This window comes from Phaseolus vulgaris, chromosome 7, assembly GCF_000499845.2.
Source record: "Phaseolus vulgaris cultivar G19833 chromosome 7, P. vulgaris v2.0, whole genome shotgun sequence".
Classification (NCBI taxonomy): domain Eukaryota; kingdom Viridiplantae; phylum Streptophyta; class Magnoliopsida; order Fabales; family Fabaceae; genus Phaseolus; species Phaseolus vulgaris.
In genome coordinates, this window is record NC_023753.2 from 16,940,438 (window position 1) to 16,965,247 (window position 24,810).

Consider the following 24,810-nt stretch of genomic DNA (forward strand, 5'->3'; position numbering starts at 1 on the left):
AAATCAGAAAAAGTACAGAGATCAAACATGCGAATATACGAAAGAGAATTAACACCTCCCAGAGTTTAAGGTTTCTTGAGTTAAAGGAAACCCAGAAATAGAAGGCGATTGATGCAGAGATTGAGTAACACAGGCAGTTATCCAAAACTAGAATCAGTAAATAGGTGTGAATGGGAATCAGAGTTCATACCTACGGTCGATAGCGAGAGAATGCAAAATGCGTAAAGGAAGTGTGAGAATGCTTGAGGAAGAAGGTGAAACGATCAAAGGGTTTCAGAGAATGATGTAACAAGCGATTGAACGCGCGCATTTTCAAGAATTTAAAAGCAAACAAAGAAACATAAGCGACGTTAAACCCTAGCCGTTGATCAAAAACATGTGCGCACGGATAAGATAGGCCCAGAAAGACGTCATTTTGGCGCCGTATTTACGTCCTGTCGCACAGAGCCACGTAGGCCATCCGGGGCAAGGACTTAACCTCTTCGTTGAACGAGTTGCAGCTCGAGGCTGCGGGACTTGTGTACCGACCAGTCCCCGGGCGTTGACTAACCACTGGTAATGTTGGTGCCACGTATGCGGGACCCACGAGCAGCGCGAACCAATACCTCGTTAAGCATGTGCGCCAAGGAGCCAAGAGTGGTTAGGCATCGGTCATCAGGATGTACCGACTTGTCACTAGACAGTGTGGAGAGGTCGGACATCGGAAACCCAAACAATAGAGATGAGCCATGAGAAGTGGATCCTAGATCACACACCAATCATCGTAAAGGAGAAGCCTAGAGCACGAGTTCCCATGCATGTAGAATGGACGACGCGTTCAGGCGTGACACAAAGTATAAGAGCCACTGGAAGGATATGGCCTGCAAGGGTCACGTTCAGGGGCGAGCTGCATGCATGGTACGTGAACAACTAGGGCACTCCCAAAGGCGGGTGACCCCAAAGATCAGGTGCACGAGGAGACATCCAGGTGGTCATCCCGTCAGAGGTTGCACTCTAGTTAGGGACCCCATGCGCTAGGTTATCTTGAGAGTAAGGTAACAACAGTGTCGTGGCTCGCCCATTAGAAAGGCCCATTTCAGGTAAACAGGAAACCCTAGTTTCAGTCTATAAATAGTAAGTTAACAAACTTGACGAGAGAGAATTCTCTTGCGCCGTAAACACACACACAATGGCAAGATTATACAGTTTTCGGTGTTTCCTAGCCCTAGTACTGACTTGAGCGTCGGAGCGCAAAAGACCGCTAGGGAGCCCTTTGTCTTTGTGTTTTAGGTGTTCATCACAAGAAAGGCACACGCGAGCGCAAGGACTTTGGACGTAAGAGTGATGTAGGCGTACGAAGGCGTTTCGAGTCAACCAGCAGGAACAATCCCTTTCTTTCCAAAAAAAATATTGATAGTGAAGAGCATGATCAAAATCCTCCTTAAAAATCTTTTCTTGACAAAGAAGCCCATCAATATCAACAAACCAGTAGTCTCTAATTTTTGTTGAATACCAAGGAGGAGACCCTGCTTAAGAAGAACTGCATTGTGAATATTACCAAAAGATTTTTTTATTCCAGTTTCGGAGCTCAATTTTCAACATTTTTAACTTATGTTGCAAAATAAACATTGGACAACCAACAACCTTATTAGCCCAAGAATCATGAATATGCTTCAGACATGAAGTGTTCTGAAGCCACATAGAAAAGAAACGAAAATTGCTAATCTTCCTCAAAGAATTACTAGCAAGAATAGAGGAATGATCAGAACAAATTTTAACAAGAATCTCATTCATCCAGGCACACTCCATTACATAAAGCCCTATCTAGTCTTCTATAAATTCTATGCAACCCTTTCCTTCCATTACACAAAGTATAACAAGATCCAGTAAACGGAATACAAAAAAGATCATTAGTATTAATCCAATCAAGGAACTCATTACAAGAAACCTGATTAGAAGTCACCCCCCTTTACAATCATCCGCCAAGAGCACAACATTAAAATCTCCCAGAATACACCAAGGTCCTGTGAAAGAACTAAGATCCCTTCACAAAAGTCGTCTAGCCAAGTATGTGTTAACACCATAAACACCTGCAAAGCTAAAACATTTATCATGCAGAAGACAAGTTACAAAAATAAACTGATCATTGACCAAGAAATTTTGGACTAGATTATGAACCAACAAACACTAAAGCTTAGCAAGTTTATTAACAATAGGAGACGTAGCCACCAAATGCATATTAACAGATTTGAAAAGGACGTCGAAAGCATTAGTCTACGACATTATAGGTTCAACAAGAAAAAACAGGAAAGGTTTATGTAGTTTAAGTAAACTAATCAACATCTTTGCAGTTTTGTGGTTTCCCAGTCCTCTAACATTCCAGAAAAATGAAAAGACCTTCATTGCGAAGTTGTAGAGAGAGTTATCGTAGCAATTTTTGTGGAATTACCAGTCCCCTTAGGTGGTCTCCTTGACTTTCTTTTAGTACAAACTTTTTCCTTCCCAATATCACTGACATCCTCCTCCATCTTATTAGGGTCATCCCAAAATTTTGAAACAACATTTGTAGTTTCCAAACCATCAAGAGAGGAAAAGTGACTTTGCAAGACCTACGATAGTGCTTTAACATCCCCAAGAGGTTTAGCCTTCCTATGGGAGGTATGAGGCGGCGAAGAAGGTACAGTCACAATAGCAGAGACTTCCACATGATGACCATCAATTAGATTCTTAGTTGGTACGTTAGAACTTGCAAGAGATTTACCCTTCTGAGGACAGGTAGAACATACAACCACATGACCAGAGACCTCCACATGATGATCATCAATAGGAGTCATAACAATATAAGGATCACCTCCCACATATGTAGTTTCCAAACCCCTGAGAGAGGAAAAATTATTTTGCAAGACCAACAATGGGGATGGTACAATCACAATTGTAGAGTCCACATGATGACCATCAATTGTAGTATTGATTGGTGTTGTAGAATCTGCAGGTGATTTATCCCTCTGAGGCATGGGACGCAATAGAGATGGTACCGCCCCAGGAGCCCAGACCTCCACATGATGATCCTTAAAAGGCGCATGAGACTTTGAGCCCTTGGCTTGCATAGCAGCAGGTAGCATCCCCTGTTCTGGTGATACAACCCAAGTAGCTACGAAGATGACCAAGGAAGCAAAAGAAAAACCACATGGTGAACAGTCATTGCACTCTGATAGTCGTTGCACTCCAGTTAAGGGAAGTTTTATGTGCCAGATACACTAAGATTATGTAAATAGCGGCGCAAGGACGTTCCCCAATGAATCCTAGACAAGGGTAACAACACAAAGGTAAACCCTAGTTTCAACCTATATAAAGGGTGCCAAGAACCCTAGCAAGGTACACAGTTTCTAAGACTGAAACTACTTTATACACTTGGTGTTTCTTTGCCCTTATACTGACTTAGGCGTCAAAGTGCAAACGACCATCAAGGCGCCCCTTTGTCTTTATAGGTGAGAGATTCTTTGATCAAGAAAGTACGATTCTCAGGCGGAGATAGAAGGGCCAAAGGCTGCCGTTCGATTCAACCAGCGAAGCGAGTCAACCAACAGGAACATTTGGCGCCCACCGTGAGACCCGTTAAAACAAGGTCTGCTACTGGAGAGAAAGTATCAAGGTAGTCAATGCCTTCTATTTGTGTGTATCCTTTTGCCACTAACCTTGCTTTATACCTTTCAACTGTCCCATCAGCCTTATATTTTATTTTGAATACCCATTTGTAACCTATGGTAGCTTTGTCCTTAGGCAGAAGAGCAGTCTCCCAAGTTTGATTTGACTCTAAAGCAAATATCTCACATTGTATAGCTTTTCTCCAACAGTCATATTTCACAGCTTCAAAATAAGTGTTTGGCTCAACATGTGAAGAAAGAGACATAACAAAAGACTTGTAAGAAGGTGACAATTTGTTATAAGACAAAACAAAATTCAAAGGATATTTAACTCTTGAAGATGTATTGGAAACATTAAGATTACAATGATAATTCTTTAAATACTCAGGTGGTCTTTTTATTCTTATACTCATTCAGACAGATAGATCTGATTCAAAATTTTGTTCTATTTCATGATCTTCGTTGAGGTTTTGGTCTATATGGGAACAAACGTCTTCTAAAACCTCAATGTGTGACTCATAGTTATTACCATAAGGTGCATTATCACAAGGTGCAAGAATGGCTTGTGATGACTGACTCAAGACAGGTTGATCTTCAATAAACAAAATTTGATCATAAATGTCAGGATTGTTAGTGTCATTGCTAGTATCTTGAACCCTTTGATATGGAAAAACATGTTCATAAAAGACAACGTCCCTAGACACAAAAATTTCTCTTGATTGAATATTCAATAAAATATATCTTTTTGTCCCTTTTTTAAAACCAATAAAAACACATTTTAATGCCCTTGGATCAAATTTTCTTGTATTTGTTGACAAAGTGCCAACATAATATAAAGAACCAAACACCTTTAATCCATTAAAATTTGCATAAGTTTTGTAAAGCATTTCATGAGGAGAAGAATAGTTTAAAACAGGTGTGGTAAGCATGTTTATAATATGCGCAACATATATCACAAAATATGACCAATAAATTTTGGGTAAATGAGATTGTATCATAAGAGCTCTTGCTACATCTAATAAATGATCATGTTTCCTTTCAACTATATTATTTTGTTGTGGAGTATTGACACATGATGTTTTATGTACTATTTCTTTATTGACAAAAAAAATTAGTCATGAAAAATTCAGTCCCATTATCACTTATTATTTTTATTGCTGTCTCAAATTGTGTTTGAACAAAAACAACAAAATTTTCCAAAGCCTTGACAACTTCAGATTTGTGTTTAAAAAGAAAAATCCATGTGTACCTCGAATAGTCATCAACTACGGTCAAGAAATATTTATGGCCATGAATTGATGGTATTGAGTATGGTCCCCAAATATCTACATGAATTAAATCAAAACATTTTTTTTTATTTAGATGTACTAATAGGAAATGAAAGTCTTTATTGCTTTGCAAAATGATAAACATCACAAACAAAAGATTTGTTATATTTAACAAAAGGAAATTTATTCTTGATAACATCAATACATTTATTTGAAATATGACCTAATCGAAAATGCCAAAGGGTTTCTAGATCACTAGCACTAACATTAATAATATTGATGGTGTGTGTAGATTTGATGGGTTGGATTTGAAGTTTCTGGTAAGTAGGATCCTGAGTATATAAAGTCTATCTTGCATCTTAGTGGATCCAATCATCTCCATCGATATCTTGTCTTGAATGTGACAACCATTAGAGTCAAAGGTAAGAACACAAGATAGTTTATCAATCAATTTTGCTACTGAAAGAAGATCAAAATTGAAGCAAGGGATGTACAAAACATTGTCTATGACATGATTTTGATTGAGAAAAACATTTCCAGAATAATTGACAATGACTTGATTTTCATTTGGTAATTTGACATAAATAGGATTAATTTGATGATATGAAGTGAAATAAGTTAAGGATGAACAAATGTGATCGGTAGCATCACTATCAATAATCCAAGAACCGAAGGAAGAAATAAAATTATTACCAATTTGATTGGAAGGAATAATAGAGACTTGATTAGAAACATTGCCACTGGATTTGGTCTGTTGTAAAAGAGCTAACAATGTTTGATACTGCTCAGGAGTAAAACTAGTTTGTTGAGACTCCACTTCTGACTTTGAACCTTCATGATTCTGCTCATTATTATTAAAATTTGTATTATGAAAAACAACATTAGTATGACTCTAATCATGATTCTGATTTTTAAACTTGAAATGAGGTTGAAAGCCATGCTTTTTATAGCATGTATCAATGGTACGTCTTGTCTTTCCACAATGATTGCAAATTTTGGGAGTATATCCTCTTCCAAAGCTTCATCTTCCGTATCCAGCACCTCTGCCATAGGTTGTAGCATTGTTTTTATAACCTCCTTTGCTAGTAGCAATCATTACCTTGGATTGATAACCAAAAACTTGTCTTCTCACAGTCGAATAATTATCATTTAGCCCCCTTAAAAATTTGATAATTTGGTCTTGTGCTTTATATTTAGAAACATTCACAAGAGCATTGCAGGTGCATTTAGAGGCACATGAACAAGTAGATAGCGGACGGAAAAGATCAAGCTCATCCCAAATAATTTTTAATTGAGTGAAATAGTTTGTAACAGTCAACTCACCTTGTTTAAAAGAAGAAATCATCTCCTAGATATCAGAAATACGAATCATGTCTCCTTGTGAGAACCTTTCCTTTAAATCATTCAATATTTCAAAGGCATTGTCCATACAGATGATGCTTTGTGCGATGGATTGAGAAACATCCTTGAGAATCTAGGAAACAACCAGCATATTGGCTCTCTGCCATGTTGGAAACAATGAATTGGTACTATTGGGAGCTTCTATAGTTCCATCAATGAAACCTATTTTGTTCTTTGAAATTAGGCTCATTTGAAACGAACAAGACCAACGATGATAATTTGGTCCCTCAAGAGTAATAGGGACAATAAGAAAGGAAGGGTTATCTGATTAACTAACATGGTAAGGTGAACTAAGTTCTTGTGAGGGATCAACAACTTCACCCATGGATAAATGTAACAACCATAGCTCTGAGCTCTGATACATATTATAAAATAGAACAGATATGAACAAAAGAATAAAAGGAAGACAAAGGATATGAGAATGAATATCTCTTCAATTGTGTATTGAATCATAACAAATAGTCTGAATATATATATATATATATATATATATATATATATATATATATATATATATATATATATAAGTTGTACACTCATTCTAGGTTTAACAAAATAAAGAAATAATCAATCAATAAATACTAGAATAATAAGACAAAGATAGAATAAAGGTTATTCACATCTATAAAGAGAAATAACTAATAATTATAAAATACACAATTAATATTAGTATCATTTTATAACTCTGGTATCCATATCATTTAATAAAGAACTCAAGACTTAAAAAAAAGAACTTACTTTGTAAAAGTTTTAATTGGATAAATTTAATATATTTTCTAATATTATGAATAATATTAGAGTTTTAGAGAAATTATAGACAACCATCTTAGAGTTTTAGAGAAATTAAAAGATAGACAATTTTAGAATTTTTTCGGATAAAAAAAAAATAGTTTTTAGTTTTATAAGATATACAGTTTTCTAACTTAAAATAATACAATCTTCATTCTCAAATTATTTCAATTTTTTTTTATTTATACTTATTAAAAATCGATCCTTAAAAAGCATTATTATAGTTAAATTGAAGTTTTAATAATACATATCAATGTACAACAAGTTTTACACGGAGAAGAAAAAAAAGCAAATGACAACTATTTTAAGTTATTTTTTAAAATTCCAAATTAAATTTATTTTATCTGATATTTTACTGATTCTTAGTCAGTTGCTTAGATGATTTTGCACTGGTGGACCTGTGATTTAACTCACTTTCGTAACATAAAAAACAAAATAACTTTTTGCAAGTGAAAGAACTAAACTAAATACAACCTAAATGATAAAATAATAAGTTAGTAATTTAATGTATAGTTTTTTTTATCTTATTTATTGTTTTTCAATATATTATATTAAACCGATAAAAAATGATAATAAATAGAACAATCCAGGCAACAAATAATAGTTCTAAGACATTTTATCATGTCCTAGGATACACCCATATATTTTTTAATATTAAAAAAAGGCAGAAATAGTTTAATATTTTCATATTTTGTATACACGAGAAACATAATTAAATAAAAAAAACCAAATATGCGAATTTGGTAACGTGCATGTTTAAGACAGCAATATAAAGAAAGAGTAGCGCATATAATATTATATTTGTTGAAATCATTGGAACGAATCGATTAAAAATAAAATATGAAATATGGGAATTTGGATTTAATAATTAGCAGTAAAAAATGGAAAGAAAGAATAGGGTGGATCGTTGGAACAGACGTGATGTGTCTCAGCTGGAATTTGTTTGGTCCGTCCCTGAAATCCAACTTCCTTCTTAAATTTCTCTCTCATCCAATCCAGCTTCCAAGTCAAACACAAATCGCAATTAACATCGCACACCAAATTCTCTCACAAATTCACACATGGTAGAATTTCTCACACTGTTCACATCGTCCACCACGCGCAACTGATTCCAATTCAATGGATTCATCATCAACGCTCCGCCAAAGCGACGGCGATTCCTTCGACCACGAAACTTCATCACGATATTTGCACTCCTCCTCTTCCGACGACGACGTTTCGCCTTCCAACTCCATCCAATCCACCAACCGCCGCCTCGACTACATGCTCCAGTTTCTTGACCGCAAGCTCTCCGCCGAACACCGTCACTCCTCCGGCTCACGCGCTTCACCGCTGCCGGAGTTCGTCGCCAAGGGAGGCGGTGCCAGCATCTTCCGCCTCCCTGCGCGCGGGGCGGTGCATCCGGCGCGGCCGCCGAGCCTCGAACTACGGCCGCACCCGCTGCGGGAGACGCAGATTGGGCGTTTCCTGAGGAGCATTGTTTCCACTGAGTCGCAGCTGTGGGCGGCTTCCGAGTGCGGCGTGAGGTTCTGGAACTTCAAAGATCTGTACGCGTCGTGGTGCGGCGTTGGAGAAGAAGGCGAAGTTGCGAGGAGCGGAGACGAGGAGAGTGCGCCGTTTCGGGAATCGGTGTGGAGTTCGCCGACGCTGTGTTTGGTTGCGGATGAGGGGAACAGGTTGGTGTGGAGTGGACACAGGGATGGGAAGATTAGGTGTTGGAAGATGGATGATGAGAATTTGGAGGATAACAATAACTGCTGCGATTGGAGCAATCGGTTTAAGGAAAATTTGTCTTGGCAGGCTCACCGTGGCCCTGTTCTTTCCCTCACCTTCACCTCTTATGGTAATCCTTCGTTCTTCACTGTTAATTATACTGTTCAATCAATCTATTTGGTTGGATTAGGATAATATTTAGCTGATCTCCGGTACCCTATATGTTTTTTGTTGTTGCTTTTACAAGCTAATGCTTTAAAATATAATTAAAAAAATATATTTAAACATATATCTATTTCCTCAAGTATAGGGAAATGAATAATTTGAAATGGAAATAATCGTATATTAGAGGTATTTTATGATAAGAACTGCTGGTATTTTGTTTGTATTGCGAAGTGCAATCTCTAATGATATTCATGATGGAGATTTCTTTGATCAAATTATAAGACTAAAAAAAGCAATTTAAAATTTGGGGACAAAAATAATCCTAGGCCAAATTTGAAGAATTAAAAACATAAGTCTTAAAAATAATTTTAAAGAATCGAAACTAAAAATAATAGTTCAAATTTAATGTTAAGAGTTTGATAGACATGTATTTTCAGTTAGCCTGCGATGCAATTAGAAATCTTCTTTACATGAATTTTAAACTATTGTAATATTAATCAAATTTATCAAGTACAGTAAATTATGATTGAGCGGCAATGTAAATGCGTAGAAGACTTTTGTAGTGTTAGTCTATGGAATGTGCGCTTTAAAGTTAAAGTTGTTTAGTAACTCCTTCACTTTATTTAGTTGTTTACCTCTGAAAGAAGATAATGTTACCTACTATATTTTTCAATTTGTCCTTATTTTCACTTAATTTTTAAATACTTTACAAACTTCTCATCAATGAAAAAGAAATAATAACAGAGGTCATGTTATGAAGTGAAAAACAATTTTAACATAAATTAAGATATTAATTTCATCCCTTAATCTGTCTGTTATTCTCTTAAATGGACAGATAAAAGGAAATAGAGGGAGTGATTTTTAATCTTAAAATTTCCTGTGTAGTGTATTTTTGGATCTTCAGATTTAAAATAAAGGAGTAAAGGGAAAAGTAGAAGTCTAAAGCTTCTAAAACTAGTTATTTACTTATTTTTATTTATTTATTTAAAAGTTCATGAAGTTTTCTTTATTGAGAAAAACTACCTTTTTAAAAGTTTCTTTTAAGTGAAAGTTAAGTCCAAAATAGTTAGAGTCAAACAACAACTAAGATTTTGATTATAAGCTGTTTTGTTTGAGCATTTGGAAGAACTTTTGCCAAACTTCTTTGGACGTGTTTTATGGTGTAAGCACTTGAAAATAAAAGGTATTTGGTGAAGTTTACAAAACTAGTTTTTTTAGTTTTTTATTCTATTTCAGTAATTTTGCATTGAAGTTCTTCGAGTACTAATGGTATAAGCTCTCACGTGATAAGCTCTTTCTGAATAAGTGCTTAATTAAATTGTTTACTCAAAAATGTACTATAATACTAATCCAAGATTCCAAATTCTCCGTGGAACCTGATGTTTGTTGGTTGATTCACGTGCTTGTTGTGAATGTTATTCATTATTCTCTCTTTTTTCTTCTTCATTTTGTTATTCCAGGGGATCTGTGGTCGGGTTCAGAAGGAGGAGCTATAAAAATATGGCCTTGGGAGGCTGTTGAAAAATCTATTCATCTGACGAAGGAGGAAAGGCACAGCGCTGTTATATTTGTGGAGAGGTCCTATATTGACTTAAGGAGCCAACTATCTACAAATGGCTTCAGTAACATGCTGACTTCAGATGTAAAGTACTTAGTATCTGATAATTCGAGAGCAAAGGTGTGGAGTGCCGGTTATTTTTCATTTGCTTTGTGGTGAGATTTTCTCCTGAACTCTCGTGGTGCTTGTTTGTATTGAACATTAGTATGGGTAAATTCTTTTATGTTTAAGCATTCAAGTGTATTTGATTATTTTAGGATTTTTTCTATCTCTTGGTCACAACTTACTTTGGTAATAATAAGACATTGGTTCTATGATATAAATCCTTATAAAATAAGCAATATGTAAGAACTAGTCAGGTTATATATTTGCATGTTTATGGTAACTCATCCTGAATCCTGTATATCCTGTTTTGTTCCGACATGTTGTCTCTTGATGGTACTCTATGTGATCGGATGTATAAAGAAATCATAACTAGACTAAGACTTCCCACATGTTTGGTTTTGTGGCACGCTAACATAACATGCATCATTCGAAGCAACTTTTAGTTGCTTTTACATGAAAGTTAATGTGAATCATAGAGGAAATGGGATCCGTGATGTTACCAAACATGCACTTCATTGTCACATAATCCTTACTCTTTTCACTTTGCATTAGCTGTGCTTCTCTATCACTACGTATTAATATCTTTCAATTTAATGTAAGCTAGTGCTTGTTAATTTATAGGGATGCTCGCACTAGGGAGCTAATGAAAGTTTTCAATTCAGATGGACAAATTGAAAATCGGTTGGATTTGTCCTCAATTCAAGATTTTTCAGTGGAGCTTGTTTCAAGGAAAGACAAAACGCAAAGTTCCATTGGGTTCTTTCAGCGTTCACGTAATGCCATAATGGGGGCAGCTGATGCCGTTCGTCGAGTTGCAGCAAAGGGAGGCTTTGGGGATGATAATCGGAGAACTGAAGCACTAGTGATAACAATAGATGGAATGATTTGGACAGGGTGTACTAGTGGCTTACTGGTGCAATGGGATGGAAATGGTAATCGCATACAAGATTTTCTTTACCATTCTTCTGCCGTTCAGTGTTTTTGTACTTTTGGCATGCAAATTTGGGTAGGTTATGTGTCTGGAACTATCCAGGTATTGGACCTCAAGGGTAATCTGATTGGGGGATGGGTGGCTCATGGCAGTCCAATTGTAAATATGGCAGTTGGTGCTGGTTATATATTTGCATTGGCTAACCACGGTGGGGTACGGGGATGGAACATCACCTCCCCTGGGCCTGTTGATAGCATATTGCGTTCAGAATTAGGTGGCAAAGAATTTTTATATACTAAAATAGAAAATATAAAAATATTGAGTGGCACTTGGAATGTTGGGCAAGGAAAAGCATCTCAAGATTCCCTTAGTTCATGGCTAGGTTCAGTGGCCTCAGATGTTAGTCTTGTTGTTGTTGGGTTGCAAGAGGTTGAAATGGGTGCTGGATTTCTTGCAATGTCTGCTGCTAAAGAAACTGTAAGTCATCATTTTCTGTAACATTACTAGAAAATCAGTACTATAAAATATTATTATTTGAAAAATAGTAGTGTAAGCAAAGTAGTTGCTGTGTGATTTATGTTTAGTTGTTTTTTCTTTTTCTTTAGGCTTGACTTAAATACATTTGAATTTGCTAAAACACTTGTTATTAGGTTGGCATTTAAAGCCGATAACTTACATTTATGTATGCTGTTACTGCTTTGGCTAATTGACATGAATGGAATGTAATGCAATGGATTGCTTTGGAAACTATTTGAGCAAGTGAAATGACTGTAATTTAATGAGTTGCAAGTTTGAAATACGTTGATATTTCCTTTTTTAGTTTTTTGTATGGTTAGGAATGCAATAGTGATTTGTGTCATGCCTTTAATTGGTACTGCAGAATGAAGAACAAATGAAATGAAAGAATAATTTAATGACTGTAATACCACTGTTCTGTAAAAAAAATCGTTAAAGCTTTATAGTTTATAAAATTGTAGCTACTGCCATAATTGCAGTTTGAGAAAGACTTAACTTTATTTCATTACCTTTTCTTTAAACATTTTATGCCAATTGGCTTACCTCCATCATACAATCTTCATATTTTCAAGTTTGAGCACATCAATGGGTCCAACATGTCCTTTGAGACAACTCAAGTACAAGATTAAAAACATATTCATTATAAAAACTGGCCAAAAGAAACAGAGCTGTGGGAGGGAGGGCATTGGGTGTGAAAAAAATTAGTTGTACTTTCTTCCATAATTGCAGTTTGAGAAAGACTGACCTTTAAACATTTTATATCAATTGGCTTACCTTCGTTTACAATCTTCATATTTTCAAGTTTGAGCACACCAATAAGTCCAACATGTCCTTTGAGACATCTCAAGTACAAGATCAACATGTTCATTATAAAAACTGGCCAAGAGAAATAGAGCAATGGGAGGGAGGGAATCTGGTGTGAAAAAGAGTTGTAGCTACTGCCATAATTGCAGTTTGAGAAAGACTGACTTTTGTTTCATTACCTTTTCTTTAAAAAATTTATGTCAATGGGCTTACCTTTGTCACACAATCTTCATAATTTCAAGTTTGAGGACATCAATGAGTCCAACATGTCCTTTGAGACAACTCAAGTACAATATCAACGTGTTCATTATAAAAACTGGCCAACAGCTAGCCTAGAGAAACAGAACAATGGGAGGGAGGGAATCGGGTGTAGAAAAAAAGTTTCTGTAACATGCAGTGGTTTAGAAGGGAGGCAGAAAGCAACTCCCAGGGCATGGTATTATACTATAGTAGTAATTTGGAAATTATGATCAGGTGCTTTAGAAATTAAGAATATTTTTTATAATTCTTATTCTAGGGGGAAATTAATAGTCTATACTTGTTTATGTAGATTGCTGAGTCAACACTTGGTCAGAGTGTTAGCCAACTGTCATTCTGTTATGACAGTTGGAGTTAGTGGAGCTTAGATATAGCTTAAAGCCCAATCTGTTCTTCTGTATAAATAACTGAGCTCAATAGCTCTCTTTGTGTTATCAATTCATTTTTACAGTTTAATAAAATTACACATTCCTTTTTTCTCAGTCTCCTTGAATTCTTTAAAATAAGAATGAAGTGCTTGTGGGCCATTTATCTTCTGCTTAAAATTTCGTGAAACTATGCAATGATATCACTGCAGCCAAAATCTCCTTGGCCATGAACATCATTCATTGCTGCAAATGATTCTTCCCAATTAATAATCCTGTATCCATTCATCCAATTGTCTTTCTGTGCTACTTCATTCTATAGTTCATCCAGTTGATCTTGAATCCTTGATATTGCATAAGTGAATATAAAGTAGCTGGGGGATTTCTTGGATTGATCTATTGTAATAGAGCTCCACATCAAAATGACTAAGAATGTCTCAGTGCTGAGTCTTTGTTCCTATTAGCATATGGGTACTGAAAATCATTAAAAATTATGTTGATCAATGGATATTTTCTGGATGTGTGGATTATTCAAGTGTCATTGTCAGCATTCTGTTGTGACAATCGTCATGTATTTAAACACTTAAATATATTGTATAATTAATGGTTTTGCCTAATTTTTCTTCTTCATAACTCTCCTCTGCCCTCAATCTCTCACAAACATATAGGTAGGATTGGAGGGGAGTTCTGTTGGGCAGTGGTGGCTGGACATGATAGACAAAACATTAGATGAAGGTTCGACATTTGAACGTATTGGATCCAGACAACTTGCTGGCTTGGTCATTGCTGTGTGGTGAGTATCTTTTGAGTAAGAATACATGTGAGTTGTTGAAGCTTGAATATGCCAGAAATAATGACTGTTGTTTGTTTTGTTAGTCAATAGGATATGCGTTCAATTTTAGCAATTTGAATTTGTAATGGTCTGTTAAATTACTTGTTATGTCTGATTATTGTGGATTTTCCTTCCTACTTGTTATGGATATGTATCACTTAAGGTTGGGTTCCGAATTGTATTGTGAACCAAAATATCAATTATTTTCTTCAATTTGAATTCATGAGATGCCATTGTTATCTATCTAAATTCTTCCTTGCTGCTTTCTTCACCTATGGTACTGAAATTTTCTTCTTCAGGGTTAAAACCAACATTAGATTTCATGTTGGGGATGTTGATGTGGCAGCAGTTCCATGTGGTTTCGGACGTGCTATTGGCAATAAGGTGGGCCTGTGCCATCTACTCTGCTGTTTTTCTTTGCATATTATTTTTTTGCTAATAATGGGTGTATTAAGATGCGGCTGTTTGTCATGATCATGGATCTCATAATTGTCAGCTTTTGTTTCATTGAACAGACTAACATTGATACTTAAATGGCAGGTTGTTGCCTATATAACTAGATTGATTACTGGATTTTATGGTATGTTGCAATTATTTTTTTGCTAATAAAGGGTGTATTAAGATGCGGCTGTTGGTCAGGATCATGGATCTCATAATTTCAGCTTTTGTTTCATTCAACAGATTAACATTGATACATGTCTGACTATTTCCTATATCACTAGATTGCCTACTAGATTTTATGGTATGTTGCAATTCCAAGTAAAAGCAGACAGAGGCCAAGTTTCGGTTCTACAAGTTCTGTAATGCAAGCCAATGACATAATTTGCTTGTATGGTCTGCAAGTAACATATCATATATCCATTAAAACTTTATTGCTAATTGTGTCCACTTAAGCAATAACCAGTAAAGTGTAGTTGAAGTCTTTGGCTTGAATTTAGTCATTTAATTCAACACACGTACACACATATAAAGCAAATAGATCTGCAAGTCTTAAATGGTTTTATCAGGGTTGCGACCCCCAACAATGCCTTGCCATGGCTATGCAATTCACAAGACTATCACATTGTGTGATGTGTGGTGTGGAAAGATATATTTTTTCCAGCAAACAGTAGTTTTTTCAAAAGTATCTTCTTTTTGTTTCAGTTTTTGTTGTTCTGATCATTGACACAGGAGATTTTTGTTTCTTCAGGGAGCTGTTGGTTTGAGGATTAGAGTGTATGATCGGATAATGTGCTTTGTTAATTGTCACTTCGCAGCACATTTAGATGCAGTTGGTCGTCGTAATGCAGATTTTGATCATGTATATCGAACAATGACCTTCAGTCGACCAACAAATGTCTTAAATACTACAGCTGGTACTTTTCTGTGCCTATTCCTGATTTTCGCACTTGCCTTGTCCATGTATTTATTTTGGCCTGTTTATAGATCTGGCTTGCCATTGGTCCTTTCTGTTGCAGCTGGCACGTCATCTTCTGTTACGATGTTTCGTGGTGCAAATGTATGTACACGCTGTCCACTTTATTCATCTAAGTAATGCTTTATGATGCACTCATATAGTTGGATGAGGTATTGATTCTTGAGATTGGTTTCCAGTCCACAGAAGGGATGCCCGAGTTATCTGAGGCAGACATGGTTGTATTTCTTGGAGATTTTAATTATAGACTTGATGACATTTCATATGATGAAGCAAGAGATTTTGTTTCTCAAAGATGCTTTGACTGGCTTAGAGAAAGAGATCAACTTCGAGCTGAAATGGAAGCTGGGAATGTCTTCCAAGGAATGCGAGAAGCAATTATAACATTTCCTCCTACATACAAGTTTGAACGGCACCAAGCTGGCTTAGCAGGTTGGTCCCCTGCCCAAAAACACACACAATGGTCCAATGAACTTGGAAGTAAACTTTAGTGTTAAAAAATGAGATGGAAGTTAAGTGTAAGAGACGTGGGTTGGGCTGTTACATCTCTCTAATCATTTCTGCAAAATGCAATGGGTGTAAGAGGCATGTTCACTATAATATTAGTGTAATGGGAGTAAGGTAGGCAGGAGAAAATGATACGGTTGATTGGGTAAACTAAATGACAATCTTCCTTCGTATATATATTATTAGGATAAGGGTGAATGAAATATAGAGTACATCAGGATTCTCAGCAACCTAATGCTAATACTCGACACAATCAGTAACTCTTTAAGAATTAGATACTGAAAAATGAATAATTTCAAACTACAGTTTTTGTTTTTGCTGCTTATATTTATTATAACTGTCATCAGTGATGCTTACAAATTTTTTGAGGGTATGACTTCAGACTATATGACCTATTTTATTGAAGGGTATGATTCTGGTGAAAAGAAACGCATCCCTGCCTGGTGTGACAGAATTTTGTATCGTGATAGCTGCACATCTTTGGTGGCTGAATGCAGTTTAGAGTGCCCTGTTGTCACTTCTGTATTACAGTGAGTGCTCTAGCTTATGTTTTTTTTTTCCATTTGGGTATATAGATTAAAATACCCGGCCAGAAGGACTATGCAGTCTCTGATCCCTGTATAAAAAAGGGGACTTCTTTATTATGAGACATGGTGTGAGTCAATATTGAATTATAGATTTGAGAAAGGAAAATGCTAGATATCCAAAAGTAATTTTGTTAGAGTGAGTTGGCATCATTATTGACTTAAATAACTACAAACCTATATTTTGGTTGTATTTCATCATATTTTTCTTGTGACTAAAGCATATTTATGCTATATTCTTTTATAATTTGATCTGTAATCCATATCCCAAATAGGTTGTAATTTACCCCTATGTTTATAATTATTTTCAAGTTGGTCATAAGTTGTGTGGTTTTGTTCTAGAATTATTTGTTTTATAATACTCTAAATTGTAAGGAGCAATTATAAGTATCATCACGTGGGGAATGTAAATATTATATTTTTGTCCTTACACATAACAATCATTGTCTAGTTGGCCCGTGTACATCAAGATAACTCTATTGTGGATATAAATGGAAAAACCTACTGTAAGACCATACACAAATGCCAAAACAATAATAGAGAAAGGCTGCAAACAAATTGGTAGAAGGTAAACAAAGGAAGAACAAGACAGAATTGAATGCAAAAATAATGTTCAATTGAAGTGTTAACGAACTTCAATCTATGTTCACGATAGAATTCACTATGCACTAAGATTACAATTCAAAGTTTCTCTTGCTCAATTCTCACCATTATCAGTTTTATAGTTGAACTCAACTCTTAGTCTAACTATCGTTACATGATCTTATTTTTAGTACATAACTAGCATAACTAATGTCTGTGAAACACGTCTAAATATACAGAGATGATACGTGAACAATGCTTCTTGTTATTGAGCTTAATCGTCACTTAGTCGGATGATCTAGGGTCTCAATGGATGCTAAGAGACTAGACGCTCAACTGACACTATCCACCACAGATACCAGATACTAGAAGACTATCTCTTCTACTAGATGGTTCATTAGAGTTAAATTGTCTAGGAACCTTAACAAGATTTTATTGAACCAATCTTTACTAGTCTCCACCTTAGTTCAACACAAATCTTTTGAGCAAGACTCTCTTGCCACTAAGCCCATTACAAGCTTAATCACCAATCAACTAGATCAAATCCAAGCAAGGAAAAAACTTGTTGCCTCGTAGAACCTTCGTAATCATATAAGAGAAATTATGACCCATTGTGACCTTCATAACCCTTATAGATCTCTGAGTAATCCCCTTTCCTATGAAATGCAATTTGATGTTAGTGTGGTTTGTTATGTCATAGTAGAATTGGTTCTTCGATAACTATATAACATTGTTGTTGTCGTGGAAGACGGTGGCAATCTTGTCTTGCACTCTCAACTCTCTGGCCTTGCAGCCACAAGGCTTCCTTCACCAGTTTTTTCTTGGCAATGTACTTTACTTCAGTGGTTCATAAAACCACTACCTTTTGCAGATTGACCTTATGGCTGATTGCAGTACCATACGTAGTAAACACATGACTCGTGAGAGATTTTTTGGTCTCTAACCACCTAGCATAGTCCGAGTCAGTATAACCTTTTATAGGAGTTTCTTTAACATGTCATCTAGCTCCACCATAAATTATGACTTTTCCAAGCGACCCTTTTAAATATCAAAGCATCCACTTCAGAGCTTTTCAATGAGCTCATCCAAGATTAGATATGAAGTTTCTAGCAACACTCACTAGACTATGTCGAGGCGAGTGCAAACCATTGCATATATCACAGTACCAATGTTTGCATATGAAATACCATCTATATAACTTTGTTCCTGCCTCGTCATGGGAGATTGTTCATCACTCAACTTGTAGTGAGAAGCATATGTCTAGACCCAAATTTCAAGTTTGTCATCCCAAACTTATCCAGAATTTTTCTAAGGTAGGTTTTATGAGACCTCATATAGACTCTTCAATTCATGTCATCTAATGATCTTAATCCCTAAAATCTTTCTAACTGCTCTAAGCTCCTTCATATTGAATTTTCTATTCAGCTTAGCTTTAACCTTCTCAACCTTAGGCTTACTATATTTAGCTATCAAAATGTCATTGACATACAACAATAATACTATGAAATGATCTCTTATTAGAAACTTGAAGTAGATGCAAATATCATGCTTACTATGTTAAGCTGTTGGAGATCCCACATCGACTAAAAATAACATTTCATAGTATATAAGTGGGTGCAAACATCATCTTATGAGCCAGTTTTGTAAGGTTGAGTTAGACTTAATGTCCATTTCTTAATTTGGAGATCCTACATCGACCATAGATAAAAACATTTAATAGTATATAAGAGGGTGCAAACCTCATCTTATGAGCCGATTTTGTAAGGTTGAGTTAGATTGAAAGTCCACTTCTTAATATGGTATAAGAGTCATTTAGTGTCTATTCTAGTGAGAATTTGTTGGGCTTATTAGGTCACCCTCCATCGGATTGTTATCAAACCACCCACAGATATAAAACCCCACCAACAAGGTTGACAGGTCTCGGTGTGAGGGAGGGAGGTGTGTTGGTATCCCACATCAAATAAACATTTCATAGTACATAAATGGATGCAAACCTCACCTTATGAGCCCATTTTATAAGATTGAGTTAGACTTAAAAATCTACTTAATAGAGTCCTTTCGAGTCTATGCTAGCGAGAGTTTTTTGGGCTTATCAGGTCATCCACTATATATAGTCCCACGCACAAGTTCAGAGTGTTGAAGATCCCATATCGATTAAAGATAAGGACATTTTATAGTGTATAAGTGGGTGCAAACATTACCTTGTGAGCCGGTTTTGTAAGGTTAATTTAGACTTAAAGTTCACTTCTTAATATGGTATGAGAACCATTTGGAATCTATCCTAGCGAGAATGTGTTGAGCCTATCAGAACACCCGCTATCAAATCACCCATGGATATATAGTTTCCACCCACGAGTTGGCAGGTCTCGGTGCGAGACGGTGTGTTGGAGATTTCACATCGACTAGAGATAAGGACATTTCATAATATATAAGTGGGTGCAAACCTCGCTTTATGAGCCAAATTTATATAATTGAGTTAGACTTAAAAGTTCACTTAAGAAAAGCCAATACTCAATGAACCTGTCAAACCATTTGTTCCAACTTCAATTGATAAGGGGATTGTCTAAAAAAATACAAGGATTTGTTTAATTTACAAACATAATCCTCTCTTCTCCTTCTTCGTATCCTCCTGGTTGCTTCATATAGATGGTCTTTTTTAACTCTTCATATAAAAATGCAGTCATAACATTTTTATGTTCTAGCTCAAGATTAAGCTCAACTACCATGACTGACGACATTTGAATGGATTTGTGCTTTACTACAGGAGAGAAAACATCATTAAATCAACTCCTTCTCTCCGATTAAAGCCTCTAGCCACCAATCTCGCCTAATCTTTGTTCATCAGCTCTTGGACTTCCATTTTTATGTTTGAAAATCCATAGCACGACCTTGACTTCGACCTTCTTCTACCGCTTTTGTTATCAATGTCTTCCCCTTACTATAAAGTTGCACATGAGTTGGTAGAAAGTAATCGAAAGAAAAATAAGGAAAAATTACTCAAAAAAATAGTGTGGTTCAATTGAAGTGTTAATGAACTTCAATTTCCATCCACTACAAAATTCATTATGTACACAAATTACAACTTGAAGTTTCTCTCAGTGAACTTTTGCTCAACACTCACTGTTTTTTCAGCTTTATAGTTGAACTCACAACTCTCAATTAGTTTAAATGTTGTTACATGTTCTATTTATAGTACATATATACCATAACTAGCTTTTGTGAAATGCACCTAAACATATGGACAGGACATTCTTGTTACTGATCTGAATTGTTACTAGTCTTAGTAGATGCTAATAGACTAGACGTTGTACTAAGACTATCACCACAGATACTAGAAGACACATCTACTGGATGGTCTAGTGAAGTTAGATAGTCTAGGAACCTTAACAAGATTTTACTGTACCAATCTTCGCCTAACTACATGATAATCCAATGGTGTTATAACAATAACGAATGATTGGGATCACATTGAAAATGGTTATTTTGGAAGATACATAAATAATGTCTATTGTCTGGGCTAACCTTGTCCTAAAATTGAGGTACTTAGTCTATACACATCAAATGACCAATTGAAAGATTTTTTACTTAGTCTATGGAGTGGCCTCCAAATAAGTAATATATGTACCAAACTTGGGTGTATAGGACCTATATGCTCCAATTTAAGGGGAAGTGCAATAAGATATGTATAGAATGTAAATATACTAACCACATCTTGTACTTATGTAATAGAATAAAATATCTGTTTTTGTAAAACTGATATACAGCACATCAGCAAAGTGGTTATTTCTGATGAGTTTAGTCCCACATCGGAAAGTTTGCTTTATAAGCTTCATGATTGTATTATATAAATTGTATCTCTCACTCTGAGAAATCAGAAAAACAATAAAATTTAGTATTTTTCAGATTTACATTTTCTTTGTTTTTCTTAGTAGTTTTTATTATGGCAGGTAATTAGGATATTTATTGATTCTTAGTACTCTGTACATAATATAACCTCAGCATAGTAAACACATGGATTCGGGTCCTGTCTCTGATTTCCACCTTCATCAAAATTGTAACATAGAGACTAAAATTGAAATATATTTTTGCATTTGGGAGCCAATTGAAATATAAGACCAAATTATAACCTTTTCTTATTGTATAGTATCACTGTCTAAAATATTTTTAAAAAGCTTCAATGGAAATACTTTTTTTTGCTTCCAGATTTTCTTTTTAATCAATGCCATCTCACCTTCAATAGGTATGAAGCTTGCATGGATGTCACCGATAGTGACCACAAGCCTGTCCGCTGCATATTTTCTACTGATATTGCTCGAGTGGACGAATCAATCCGGAGACAGGAGTTTGGAGAGATTCTTGAATCAAATGAGAAAATTAAATTTCTTCTTAAAGAATTGTGCAAGATTCCTGAAACTATCATTAGTACAAACAACATAATTCTTCAAAACCAGGACACATTAATTTTGCGTATTACAAATAAATGTGGAGAAGGCAATGCTTTGTTTGAAATAATTTGTGAAGGTCAGTCTACTGTTACAGAGGATCAGAAGGGTACTGACCATCAGTTGAGGGGTTCATTTGGCTTCCCAAGGTGGCTTGAGGTGATATTCTTTATTTAAAATATTTTTTGTGTGCAATATTTATGGTTATAGAAGGAACTTGAAACTAGAGAGATTTGAAAGGAGGAAACTAGAAAATAATTTTACTTCTAGTTTGATGATGAAAGAATGGATGAAATTTCTCTTTTATATACTTTATTGCTTCTATAAAAGTTAAATAGGAATTAATTATAATAATTATACTATACAACATTCTCCCTCAAGAAAGCGGGTGAATGAATATCAATCATTCCTAGCTTGCAAGTAAGATCTTGAAACTGCTTTTAGGTAGTGGTAATGTTGATACATTAGCCAACTAGAGTTGGAAAGGGATGTGCATTATATCTATATTTTTTTTCTGTATATGCGCTGTCCTTTCATGTTGAACTGGTACTAGACCGTGCAATTTAATGAGACCAATTATCACAAAATAGTCTCATACACCCCTTGAGCCTAAATTCTATCTCTACACTTGCTTTTGCAACTAGTTTTTTCCTTTTACTCCTACAAGTCATCAAATGTCCACTTAAAAAGCATGCAATATCCTATGATCTCCTCTCAGCAATAAAGCCTGTATGGTTAGCATATGTATATATATTTCCATTCTCATTCTTAGTAAACCTAATTCAACCTCACAACCAACTTGTAAGGTAAGCTTTTACAACCACTTATATATTATGATGAGATTATATCTCTAATTGGTGTGAAATCTCCTGCACACTCCCTCACATCAAACTTATTATTGAGTGAGACTAAATACATGTGGATGGTTCAATGATAGATGGCATGAAAGATCCAACAAACGTTGCTATGTTAGATTCTAATACCATCTTAGAAAATAGGTTTTAAACCTAACTCAACTTCATTAAATCAGCTTATAAGGTGTGATTTATATTCACTTGTATACTATAATTTTTTCATCTCATTAATCGATTTATGATTTCCAACCATTCCTTTTTTAATAGAATTACTCTTTCCTCGACTGGCCTTCAGAATTTTTTTCAGAGCACATCATTACTTGCAATAAGCATATACATCTACATAGACTCAAAGCACTATAAGTACGCCTTCCAAGAATGTTTTATATAAAACGTATGATCACCTTGAATTTGCTTGTCCAACCAAAGATACTATAGCCCCAATAACCTTTCAAACTAAACATGGGAAGATTGCTTGCGTCCATTCGAGGCCTTTAATTTGCAAATCCCGTTCCCTCCACTAATGGTGCCATATACATTGTCTCTAATTTATGTACTCACAGTGCAACTATTGTGAACTAAGCCTGTGTTTGGATGAATTTATCCATAAGCACTTCTTGGAAAAAAGGAAAATAACTTTTTCATAAGTTAAAATTAGTTTATGGATAAGTTAACTAAGAATTTAGAGAAGTTTCACGTGACTATTCCTACAAGCTTTTGGGGAAGTTAATTTCAATTGTTTCTTATCTTTTTCTTCTAGAAATGCTTATGGAGAAACTAGTCCAAACATACCCTAATTTACTTTGCAATCATTGTGGTTTATAGGGGTCACCACAGCTGAGCTGTTGCATTGCAACTGCATCCTGTGATGTGGTCTGCTATTTAAATTCTTTAGAAAGAACCAAAATCTCCCCTAGGAAAAAAAATTTTACTCCTGGGACCAAATTCTTTATGTGGATAAATTACTTAAGCATTTCATGATTCAGGTGAGTCCTGCAACTGGTATAATAAAACCAGATCAAATTGTTGAAGTATCAGTGCATCATGAGGAATTTCAGACTCTGGAGGAGTTTGTTGATGGTGTTGTACAAAATTCTTGGTGTGAAGACTCCAGAGACAAGGAAGCTATTTTGGTTGTTAAGGTGTGTGGCAATTACACTATCCAGCCAAGAAAACACCGAGTCCGTGTTCACCACTGTTATTCATCCAAGAAAAAACCTATGATTGACTCTCAACCAGACGGCTCCGGGAATATCCAAGGAACTGTATTGCGCCGATCTGATTTCCAACCATTCAGCAGTTCCTATGATGTGGTTGACCAGCTACAGAAATTGCATGGCCCTTAAAGCAGCAGTTAATGTGAGTATTTCTGACTATTTTATTTTTTTAGTTTTTCGGCGGAAGAACAAAAAAAATGGATAGATGGTGTTGTTACGGACAATAAGTTTTTGTCCATGCATGTGCTATAATAAGCATCTCAATTATGCTTCATAACTCTTTTTTTTATCGTAGGGAGCTTTTGTGGTCCAACTTGTATTCATCCAGCTGATTGAACTGTACAGAAAGCAAATGCAAGCAAAAGTAGCAGGACAGCTTTTACTAGATCCATTATTTGATTTATTTGGAAACGATTCCAATTTATTGTGTAAATGATTATGTGTCATATCAACCGGCAAAAGCTGCAATTGGAAGGGAAAAAAATCCAGTGACCTGTTGTTACTGCAGCTGAAGCTGCTATATTGAGTGTGTCGTTTGGATGATGATTTCTCCCACCCACAGATATTCTAATACTTTTTACTTCTATCATCTCATTATTTTCCTGGAATTTTGTGTAATGTAAATCCATTTTGTTAATTGACTTCCTGTTGTATTTTACCTCGGTCTCTTTTTTTTCCTTAGTTTTTTTATATTTTGCAATATACAAGTTCAAATCTGAGCCGTCAAATAATTGAGCTACAAATAGTCGAAATAGCCCGCAAAAATACATTTAAAACAAATACTTCCGAAGTTATACACTGAAATAGTAGAGATAATAACTATCTAATAATTTAACGAGGTTTTTATGCGTAAAATTTCGAACATTTTAATGCTACTTGTTA

At 35.4% G+C, this 24,810-nt stretch overlaps 1 protein-coding gene across 1 annotated transcript; it reads left to right on the top strand.

Annotated features, from left to right (window-relative positions):
* Positions 1 to 7,938: 7,938 nt before the first annotated feature.
* Positions 7,939 to 24,586, top strand: LOC137827754 (type II inositol polyphosphate 5-phosphatase 15-like). Its single transcript, XM_068634045.1, has 12 exons — positions 7,939 to 8,924; positions 10,420 to 10,672; positions 11,244 to 12,030; positions 14,165 to 14,289; positions 14,628 to 14,712; positions 15,518 to 15,683; positions 15,786 to 15,826; positions 15,922 to 16,174; positions 16,656 to 16,779; positions 21,656 to 22,016; positions 23,698 to 24,070; positions 24,224 to 24,586. The coding sequence occupies exons 1-11, from the start codon at positions 8,201 to 8,203 to the stop codon at positions 24,055 to 24,057; spliced, it is 3,279 nt and encodes a 1,092-aa protein (XP_068490146.1). The 5' UTR covers positions 7,939 to 8,200; the 3' UTR covers positions 24,058 to 24,070; positions 24,224 to 24,586.
* The last annotated feature ends 224 nt before the right edge of the window (positions 24,587 to 24,810 follow it).